The sequence below is a fragment of the Toxotes jaculatrix genome, chromosome 1 (assembly GCF_017976425.1).
Source record: "Toxotes jaculatrix isolate fToxJac2 chromosome 1, fToxJac2.pri, whole genome shotgun sequence".
NCBI lineage: Eukaryota > Metazoa > Chordata > Actinopteri > Toxotidae > Toxotes > Toxotes jaculatrix.
This window is the reverse complement of record NC_054394.1, coordinates 16,578,214-16,589,729: the sequence shown is the minus strand read 5'-3', so window position 1 is coordinate 16,589,729 and position 11,516 is coordinate 16,578,214. Positions and strand designations below refer to the sequence as shown.

The following is an 11,516-nucleotide window of genomic DNA, read 5'->3' as shown; positions in this document are numbered from 1 at the left end:
CAAAACAGTCAGAGCTCTTAGTTGCGTTTGAAGGGAACGCCCCTGTAATATATTATTATCTCTTTATGCAAACATGCCATGTTTTTATTGTGCCAATATGGCTTTCTGTTAAATTCAGCTGGCAGTTCAAATTGCAGTTTTTGTTTGACATATGGAAAAAAAATAATAATCACAGAATCCTTTTGTACCCATCAGCATTAAAACCACAAAGCTCTTTATACCTGATGATAAAACAGAAACACTACTCTTCACAATATATATTTCTAACTCAGTGCTAGTGTGACTTATAGACCGATGGCCCAGGGCTAATTTAGCACCTTGTCACACCACTGAGATCACAGTTATCCAAGAGTTAACAGCTTAATAATGCAATTGTGCCTGGGTTAAGTGTAGTGTGAAAAGAGGTAATAATCATTTTAGAGTTGACTAAGATTAAAGGTTGGCTTGCAGCCAATCCTACACAGTGTTGGTTGTTAAAGAAGCTAATTAAACCCACATGAAAGCCTCTCCTCGGGAGCCAGAAAGATTAAACACCCTCAGGTGTATTCTCTCTTCAACTACCGCACAACAAAAATGGAACAACGATTAGACAGCACACGCAGTTTACAGTACGTAAAAAGTGATTCTGCTGGGTGTGTTTTCAGATGCGGTATTAAATGTAATCAAGATCTCAGATAATGTTGTGATTATGTGATGATAATGATATTGCTGAAGATGCATTAAAAGCTTCAGTTTCTTCCTTAGTTTTCATGTGGATCACCTAACCAGTATGGTTGGTGGTTCAGTGTAGAGATTAAGTCACTGTTTGCCTGAGCAATTTCCTCTTTTAATTCCTTATTCATTTATTAAATATACTTTGTGTACTTGTTGTTAATCCCCTCTTCTCCTGTATTACATAATCACACAGAGAAAAAGGCATTTCTTTCTTCACCTCAGGTGTGCATGTCCTCATTTTGAATATTATTCCCTGAACACCTCTCATTAATGATCCTTTTACATATTTAGCCTATATTTTCCCCCATCATCCCCCTTGTGAATGCATGCCTTTATCATTTTGTTTGTTTATATGAGCATATATTGGCCTGTATGGTGTCAGAGAAATGTGAAGCACGTGCACAGCTGTATTTCCAGGTTTCTGCTCTTTGATATGTGCATTAAGATACATTCACACTCATGCACACACACGCACGCACGCACGCACGCACACACACGCACACACACACACACACTGGCAGCTTCCTCTTCGCCTGGCCGGAATTTGTATTTGGAATTTGTAAGCCCTGAGCTCCAGCCAAGCTCCTGTTGCTGAGGGGAAACCAGCTGCGCACTCGTCCAATCCTCCTGCCAGCTCTCCTGCTAATGGAACAACCCAGTGTACCCCAGTCCACCCCTGCCACAAGAAAACATTTGGTACATCCCGTTGGTGCTCCTCTAGCTGGTTTGTCACTGACTCAGTAGTAACGCGGCAGTCAGCCAAACGGCAGCTTGATCACACACACACACACATCGAGAGTGAGGACGCAAAAAGAGAGAGTTCGGGAGAAAAGCAAAGAAATCTTCGCCTAGCCTCTCTTCTCACGGTCTGCTGGTTGTTTTCTATCCCTGATATGACCCTGTTCAGCCCAAGATGTGAGTATACCAGGGTTTATCCCTTTGTGTGCGTGCGTGTGTGTGCATGCATGTGTTAGTGGATGTTTGCATGCAGCACTGTGCTTTTCCCAAAGACAATATTTTCCCCTGTGCCTCTCTCTTTTTTTTCTGCTCTCCCCATCCATCTACAAGCCTTTCTCTCCATACATTCAGCCTTTATTTGCTCATCTCTGTACTTCCTCCTGAATCTCAGGTTACCTTTTCACTTTTGCCTCATAGCTGTTTTCTGTGCTTTCTCCCATTGGTCCAATCAGATGGTGTTAGTTTGAGAAACTGTGGAAATACAAGGGAAGCTGGACTTCATGATGTAAACATTGAGAAGCATGAACGGCTTCTGACAACTTCATGTTTACACCAGAACTGAGGTACATGCGATCAGAGCTCGTCCTGTCTTGTCACATTGGCAAGGTCAGCACTGTCTCTCTCTGGGCATAACGGCTTGTGAGACAGACACAACCAAAGCCTTAATTATGTTGTAATCCTGCTCTGTGTTTATGGAGTAAGCATACATTTTGTTCTCTTTTTCTTCAGATACTGATTTAATAGTGCCTTTAATAACAATTTCTAATAACAGTAACCAGACATGCAGGGAGAGCAGCTGTGTCTTCTCACAACTTCCACAGTTGTTCAGAAACAGCAAAAGCACCAGTATAGTTAAATACAGACTGAAAGACTTGACAGTGAAAGTGGGCTGTCTCTGTGTGGTTTGTTGTAATGTGGGATGTTTTCACGGTCACGAATAATCATGACACTATGTCTCCCTACCTGTAATGCAAGAGCTTTCATTTGCGTCTTTTTCTGCCGCTGTGGTGTAAAGATATCAGCCTCTCCTGTCTATTCTGCCGTTATCTATAGGGATTAGAATCCTTGTTTTATGCTGACAGTGATACCTGTGATTACACTGCATTTATTCCGGAGAGTGGCAACTAAAACTTCATGGTTGCCGCTTGGTGCTATGTCTGACCTAAGGTCAGTTGCAGTGCAGGAAATGGAGAAGATGCAGTATAACAGCGAAGGGGAGGCAAGTGTGCTGCACTTTTAGCTCCACAATTGACAAATTACGTCCTCTTTGTATGTAGGCCATAAGACTGTGGATAAATTCTGTGGCAACTGAGGGCTGAAAAGCTGTGTGTGTATTACTGTGGAAACAAACAAAGAATGGCCTCTTTTCTGATCTATAAAATGTTTTATAATGCATTAAGAGATGCAAAGAGAAATTGTGACTGCCGAACGTATAGTACAGATTATATGTAAGGAAAAATTCATATAAATTAATTAACTCTCAGGTGTAGAAATTCATTGTGCACAACCAACTAAAACTAAAAAAACTTGTATGTTTTAATAATTTCACCACCAAATAGATTGAAAGAAGTGTAATTATTAAAGGGAAACATACAATACAGAAAAGAAAAGAACTGAAAAATATCTTTGTGAGCCATAATTTTTCTCCAAGGTATCAAATAGTTTCTAAAGTCTGCCAAAGCCAGTTAAAGTGGAAATCAATCTTCCAGTCTCAGTTGACCTAGTTTAAATGATTGTTGCATTCAGTCATAATTGCTTTAATTTTTTTTTTTTGTCTTTTTGGATGGAATGTTTGAGAAGAGAAAGGTGCGTGAGAAGGATCACAAAGCACTGTTTTTTTCTTAGATCGAAATACCTCTGAAAATACTTGCCAGTCGTCAGCTCAAGTGTTTGTGTTCTGTTCTGAGATGAGTTGTGTGATTCAGAAGTTGACTGAAAAACACTAAAAAAACAAAAAAACAAAAAAAAAACAAACAACCAGGAGGGAAGAAAATGATGGGAGAAGACAATTTTTTTTTTAGATATTTTTATGCATCCAGTATTATTACATACAGTATTGTTGTGTGTGCATGTGTCACTTTGAGTTCCAAGGCAAATCATACTGGCCTTTTTCTGTGTGTGTGTGTGTGTGTGTGTGTGTGTGTGTGTGTGTGTGTGTGTGTGTGTGTGTGTGTGTGTGTGTGTGTGCGCGTGCCCACATGTGCTTGTGCAGAAGAAGAGGTTGCTTGCCAAAAATGTCTGTGAACATAAAATGCATACTGTGCACAAATTCCCCTAATTCATTTATTTCTGCAGATCCTATGGCTGTCGTAATGTTTCCAACAGTTTCAGGGTTGCATACATGAATCACCTGAAGATTCACTATATGTTGTAATGTGATTATATATTATAAAAATACTTGATTTAATCTGATAGAAAAGTTATATTTTCAGCCTATGCAGGGAGGTGAAAGCAGTTTTAGACAGAGCAGCTTTCCTGAAGCTGGTAAAAAAAAAAACTGAGGACACTTCAGTGGGGTGGATACTGATGAACTGGGGTCTTCAAAGCCCCCTACCCACATTGTTTTTTTTTCCACATTGTTTCTGTGTAATTTTGTTTCCAGGTATTGGTGATTAAGCCAGCTCTCACTTTGGCTCAGTGTGAAGCGCGAAGCGACAGTTTGGCACTCAGCCTGACATCCGTTGATACAAAACACGGTGACAGACTGGAGACCGTGGCAGAGGCTTTATAACTCATTATGGCTGATCGTGTGTGACCTTGATGTGTCCTCTAGTGCCCTTTGCTCTTATTAACATGCTGTCTGATAGATTAAACTACTGTTTGATCTGTCCTTTTCTTTTTTAAACATTTTTTTTATTGTTTTTATTTTGACATGTCTCCGATTGTACCACTGAAATGGTAAAATAATCTTTAAAAAAAGAAATCAGTTTGCACTACAGAAGTGCTGTCATTCTTGCACAGTCTTACAGACAACTGAGATGAAGCGAATTACAAAGGGTATAACACACATAATATGTAGATGCACTATCATTCTATCAGTCTTTTCCAATGGGTTATTTTTATCTTCATGAGTCAAAAGTTTTCTTCCCTGTTATTTTTAAATGTTCACATAAACAAAACTTTAATAAATACTATTAAAAGAAGATTTAAAAAATGGGTAAATAAAAAAAAAAAAATTTTTCATGATAGGGGAAGCAACTAATAAAAAAGGATCCAAGTTGAATTGTAGCTAAACATAGGTCACCATGATAGCATCAGTAAACTCATTCACTTTCTTAGTTTCACTCCACATTTTCCCCCTGGTCATCCACACCCCCACTGCAGTGGCTCAATGCCCACCAGTTGGAGAGTCACTGGTATAGAGACAAGAGACAGTAGTACAAGTTATGTCTTCATTGGACAATTTATATATTTTTGACAAATACTCCACAACAAAAACTTACAAATCTGCTATTTGCTTACAACTATATTATAGTCATGTACAAACCATCAATAATAGTTTATACAGGGCCTAGAAATGCTAAATAGATGTGTTTCTGATATGAGTAACAGTAAGGGGAAAATATATGATTGCATTACAACAACAACAACCACCCATAACCATTATCATTGCATTCATCATCACCACAGTCAACACAATTACTGAGCATAATGTGAGTTATCACTGAAGACGTGCATTAAATGGATTTATAATAAACGCAATTTGTTTAAGCAGAAAAATAGCGAGGGGAACCCATGTGAGGCTCACCCAAACAAGAAAAAAAAATCAGCTATCATCAGCATTATAGTTATCATTGATGAGTCACCATTCTAGATGAAAAATTCCTAAACTTTGCAGAACTGCTAAAAGCTTCAGTTCTGAGCAACGGAAGGGAAAATTAAGTGCAACACAAACATCAAAGAAGCAAATTAGTTGTAAAGTTTACAATTTTAATCCTATAATTCACACATTTAACAAATATGTGTGTGTGTGTGTGTGTGTGTGTGTGTGTGTGTGTGTGTGTGCACTGGAGAAGCTAATTGTAGCATATAGGATTTTGTTTACCGAATAGCAGTCTGATTACCTCCTGAGGTTTTGCTCCTGTAGAGCGAGACAACTGTGCTCAGCAGCATCCTCCCCTCTCTTCCTGTGTAATGGCTTCACCATGCAGTCAATCATACAGTTGTCTTGTTGCTCAGCAAAATGTCATAAAACTCAGTTTTGTTTCCTCCCGCTGCACCGAAGTCTGTGTAAAGTGGAGAACAGTCCAGGATGTTTTTAAAGATTTGTTTCTGATGCACATCACTCTTCTCGTGAGGTGTCAAATGCTAATCATCTGAGTCAAGGAAGATGTTACTGTCACATGAAAGTACTACACTGGCATATACAGTCTTAGTCTCTTTCAGTCAAATTGATGATTAGTGCCCCTGTTTTGCCATCATATTCAAAAATCATATTAATCATATTTTGAAAAATGTGTTCACAAGTCTTTAATACACTTTGAGGTATCTAAATACATGTGATTATATTAGATTTTTGTCTTTATTCCTCATATTTGCTGCACACTAGACATTTTGTGGGAGTGCAGGGTTTCATACATGCATGGCTCAGTCAAGTGATAGTTACTGTGATGTAACAGCAGCGGGGGCCAGTTTGTCACCAGCAGAGACACTGTTGGCTGAAGAGAGGCCATCCAGCAGGTCACTGTTAGACTCCAAACTGTCAGAAAATTATCTCTGCTGTGGCAAGTAAAGGCACATACACGTGTCTAAATTTCTTTTCACACATTCAGACCCATACTTAATTAATTGTAGCTCCCAGCCATTTGACAGCCACGCTGTGTGAGTGTATGTGCAGCTGGCCCAGTCACGCTCCATTCACCACCCATTTGTCCATGTCAGACTGGCCTTCTCTCCTCTCCTTGCCTCTCCTCTCCTCTGCTCTCCTCCTTTCTCCTCTCTTCTCCTGCTGGCATATCCTGTAATCAAGATGGCTCATGGTTAATTGTCCCATCGGAGCATGTGCATGGAGGTGTTTGCAGGAGAAACGTACAAAGGCAGAGGGAAATGGGGTTTGGCTTTTGAGACAAGTCTAAAGCTGCACCAGGTTTCTGATGTAGGCATGCAAATTGGACACAAAAATGGAAGTGAACAGCTGGCTCAGGGTGATAGAAGCAGTCAGTGGAGAGTGATTGAAGATGCCACTGTCAGTCTTAGCAAGCCCTTCAGTCATTATCATTTCAAATGATGGCAACAGCTACAACAGATTAGATTCATTTTGCTCAAATAAAGAGTAAACCTGAGTGTAGGATAAACATTACCAGACAATGCAAAGGGTTTCCAGGTCAGTTAATCTTCCAAGCATTCTTCTCAGCCTCTGCTTTGTGCCTCTGCTTTGTGTTGTGTTGTGTTATGATGCTCTTTGCTGTATCACTACAAAGTTAATTGGTTGCTCTTCCATGCAGACACGAGCATGAGTGGAGAGTTGAAGTCCAGCCGCTCCAGGGCAGCGAGTAAGAGGGCCAGCAACACCACTTACGGGTAAGTATGAGCCCCCCTCCTTACACAAACATAGACACAGTCACACCCCCACACACTCAGAGATAATCATGTGTTCTATTATTTGCTGCAGCCCTTTATCTGTGACTCAGTGCCTGCACCTCAGCGTTGAAATCAATGCAGTATTATTCTTTATTGGCGTCATACCAGCTGCATATGTAAGCTGCTATTGATTTTAGCCAGAGGTGCTGTCTCCATCAGTCAGTGTTTTAATCTATCTGTTGATGTAGTGCACACATACGATTGGAGCTGATTACTGTTTATTGCTGGTGGTTCGATACATTGTCATGGAGCTACACTAGCATTAATGGTGTGCTCAGATAGCTGGTGCAGGGCGTTGGACGAGAAGACAGTGTGTGGGCTTGTTTGAATTCATTCATGCCTTCATTACTCTTACCCCCAACTCTCTCCTTGAACTGCATCCTATAAACCAGCTGCAGCTCTGTAGGCTTGTCGTCTAATGAGCATAAAGCACAGAGTATTTTCAGTGTCTGTGTGAAGTTTGAGTTCATTCTCATCTCTTAGCTCTTACTCCACTGACTCTGACAGTGCATTTTCTCCTGCATGTCCTCTGGAAGTCCATTTATTATCCTTCTTACAGTACATGACGAGGAAACAAAAAGAAAGGCACATAGAAACATTATTAAATCAAAACGGTATGCATAAATATTAATATTTATTAGGTTTCTGAAAACATATGTTGAGTTCCCCTTATATAGATGCGTAAAAGTAATAATGAAATTTCTGTGAATGGCTGCATCCATACAGGCACAAGGCTTTTTGCTGACAGTGGACCTAGTGAGAGGAAAGAACCTCACATTAAAGCAACTGGGGTAAACATAATAAATAATACTGAAATAGTTTGTAGGACATCCGCCTGAGGACACCAAAATGCAAAATAAGTTATAGGAATACAAACAAGAATAGGAAATAAATATTAACAGATGTAATAACATTAATGCAAACTTGTTTGTCCCAAGCACAATCAGCAAATCTCATTATTATTATTATTATTATGTGCTTCTGCACAACTGGAACTCCACGTGTTTCCAGCATCACAATAAATACTGATAGTTTTCCATTCCTGACAGCTCCATTTCCTGTGCCTCTGTTGGTTTCATCAGATCATAAAATAGCATGTTGACGTACAAATATTGCAGTGTTACATATATAATGTCCGCAGCGCGTCCTTCAGAACACTTAATCTAGCTCCCTCCTCCACTCCCTCTGACCATGTCTGCCTAACCTTAAACCCCCCACCGTTATTTGCCCATTCCACCATGTAGTTATTCAACAGCGTGCGACCATGCATTAATGAGGTTAGTCATACAAAACAAACGCACGCACGCACGCACGCACACACACACACAGTGACCAACTTCAAATGGAACACACCTGAGGTATCAGCCCAGATATGGCTTGGGCCTCGGGCCTGTCTGATTTTTCTCAGAAATTACATCTACTTAATAACAATATATATTTTTATAATAAGAGTGCATCAAAGGATAATTTGAAAATGTGTGACAACATGAAAGGAGTCACCACAGTCGTAGTGATGAACCCACAGAGAATAACACCCGAATATGCAGCTCCCTTCAGCCTTATGAAGCTTTATAGCAATGTTCAGCTCATTGTTTAGCTCTCTGGCGTGCAACTTTACTCTTCTGGTTCACTTTAATCACTCTCATAGAGCTATTTTTGGCCCCAGCAGGCAGCTGCTTTCAGCAAGAAAGCTCTAAAACTCACTTTACACTATCTGCTCAACAACAAACAGACAGACAGGGTTAGTAACTAGCTGCTGAACATACTGAAGCATTTTGCAGCTAAAGATACCGATCTTTCTCTGAGGAGTTAGTGGAGACCAAAAGCAGAGTTAAAAGAGAAGGAATATTGGAAGCACGATGCCAAATGAATGATAATGTTGCTCTGTTACTGCTGAGTTTTGTTTTTACCACTTGTTTCCACTGCTGTCACATGGCCAAAAAAGTAAATAAATAATAATATTAATATATGGCAGGTTTAAAGCAGACCAAGTTGGCTTTCTGTGGCAATTTCAGGTTTATGGATGCATTCAGTTAGCTAAAGCAAGCTGTCCTTTTTCCCTGCGTGGCACTAGTAGATTTTGAGTTGTTCGGAACGTGAGCAAAATAAATTATAAGACAAAAAAAACAATGTACAAGATAATTTCCTAGAAACAGAAACTACAATTTAGTCATAAATGTAAATCATGGCGAGACAGTACCAAAAATCTCTCTGTCCAGACTCCAATAATCCTGTTCTGTGCTGCTGGCAGCAGTGTGCCCCATCTCCTCCCTCCTCCCACTGTTCTCACTGAGCTGGCAAACAAACACTACTGCCTGTGGCCTAGATTACTTTGTGAACAAACTTTCTAACCCATGTCTAAGAAGCTGAAGCAATGTAATCTACAGATGCAACACCATGCATGTTGCCAGCATTTCTGAACTGTTATTATTCATAGAAAGTATGAATTATCAAGCTCAAAAAAATACAATTTCAGCTTCTATCAAAGTTAAACCCAATAAAAGATTTTTGTTTTATATGTTTTAATGTATTCTGAATCATTTCTCATCTCATGATAGCAGGCATGTTCACCACCTCCCCACCCTGCCCTCTTCCAACTGCAGCTTTCTCATTTTCCCCCGGCTATTTGCTCCAGAGCGACCCTGACAACATAAGGGTTTTGTCATCATTTATCGTCTGTGCTTCCTGACTGTCACAGGTCCCCTCTAGCTTGGCGAGCCCCAGCTGCTGTAGGAGGGATGGGGTAGAGAGAGTGGGAAGCATTTCACAGCCCAGATGCTGCTGCTGCTGCTGCAGCCGTGGCCTCTGCTTGCTCCAGTGCACTACTACAAAAGCTCTCTGTACTGTGTGGCCCGTATAGTCAGGCTCAGGTGCTAGAGGAAGGGTCTCAGAGGTGTGTGCGTGAGCATGTGTGTGCTTACGATTACTTAAGAGACATGGTTAACCAGGACAAAAGACTGCAATGGCTAATCATTTTTTTTCTCATTTCTTACCCTTTGTCTCTTCAGTGAGTTAATGTTACAGAGAAACCAGAACAACATAACAATACGACTAAGGAACAGCTCCACAATCCAACACTTTAGTTCTAGACCTGCAATTCTAACAAGATTGATCGCTCCCTCCTTGATGTTTTGTGCAAACTTCTATAGCATTCTCTGCAAACCTCACGCTCGTTTCTTAGTTTGTGGCTGTGTGGTTGTAGCTTTCCTCAGTATAAATGCCCATTCTGTGACGAGGTTATTACGGTGCTCATTTTATGAACTGCTCCATTTTGCATCTCAGTGGGGAGGGGAAGGAGAGAGGCAGAGAGGTGGGGGGAGAGGGGGACTGGCCTGAACACTGAGTGGCAGAGTGTATTGAGCATCTGGTCTCTGGTATTTTTGGTCTGCTTTCTCCATGCATTTCACTCTTTTAATATTCTCTCATCTGTTTTAATTATCAGAGGGGCCGGTCATAGAAGAGTTTGAGTTAGGATGGAAATGTTGCAGACCCCATCTGTCACATAGGTTCAAAGAGGCTGATGGGGCCAGGAGAGGTGAAGCAGTGGGTGATGGTTTCCTACCTGTCATATGTGATACACAGTACGTCACAACTTAAAGACTAATCCGATGGCAGAGATTACAAAGATGGATAAGAGGGTGACAGGAAATGGGTTACATAAAGAGGCTGGGGCATCTAAAAAAAGATAATTCCGGTTTATTAGAGCATCTGTCTTATTGTCATAGTTTTAGTCATCATTTTTATTGCTAATGGTAACATTGTGCTCATCAAGTTAATTGCAGAGATCTGGGAATGTTTCAATATCACTAAAAAAAGAAGTGTGATGGGATTAGAAGAATAGATGATCATATAGAATTAATAAACAAAGTCAGACCTATTCAGAAGTGTGGACAAAGGCAAACTGTCAAGCCCAAATTCAATCTGTCAGGGCCGTTAACATCCACTACAGTTTACAGACTATGGTGAAACATTCTCTTTTAGCTTTGACCTCCCATACTTACCTTAGTTGTTCATGGTATTGATTTAGCGATCATCTGACAGATTGTTTCTTGATGATTGTTTCTTTGATGATTCTTTCTCCTATCAGTCTTGATGTGGCCACCTTCCTTAATCTCATCTATTACTTTGGTGACTGTAATGTTACTATAACCAATAGAAATGATGGTCAAATGTATTAAAATAAGGCAGGGTTTATAATAAAAGAATGATCCTGTTTTTAGAGGCGGTATGTCAATATTGGGAACAGATCTGTAAAAGTACAGTATTCAGCGTTGTTTTTGTTTTTTTTTTACTGGGAGTGTATTTTTAGTCACATCTTCCTCCATATAATTTGTTCCCATGCAACACTTGTCACTTATTTTGACAGATTGAATATGTGTGTCTAGCCTGAGGTGCAGCTAGCTGACATCTGTAAAACCACCACAAGCAGGGAAAAAGCAAAGGGCAAATGGAGGCAATCTGCAGTAAAGAAAGCAATGTTGAAG

The 11,516-nt window shown here is 40.2% G+C and overlaps 1 protein-coding gene across 1 annotated transcript in view; it reads left to right on the top strand.

The window, feature by feature from the left end:
• The first annotated feature begins 1,485 nt into the window (after window positions 1-1,485).
• The window catches only part of si:dkey-234i14.2 (heterogeneous nuclear ribonucleoprotein C), a 34,490-nt gene continuing 24,459 nt past the window's right edge, over window positions 1,486-11,516 (top strand). The window contains exons 1-2 of the mRNA XM_041039200.1: window positions 1,486-1,629; window positions 6,897-6,972. Of these exons, the coding sequence (XP_040895134.1) occupies window positions 1,608-1,629; window positions 6,897-6,972 (98 nt within the window). The 5' untranslated portion in view covers window positions 1,486-1,607. The remainder of the gene's footprint in view (window positions 1,630-6,896; window positions 6,973-11,516) is intronic.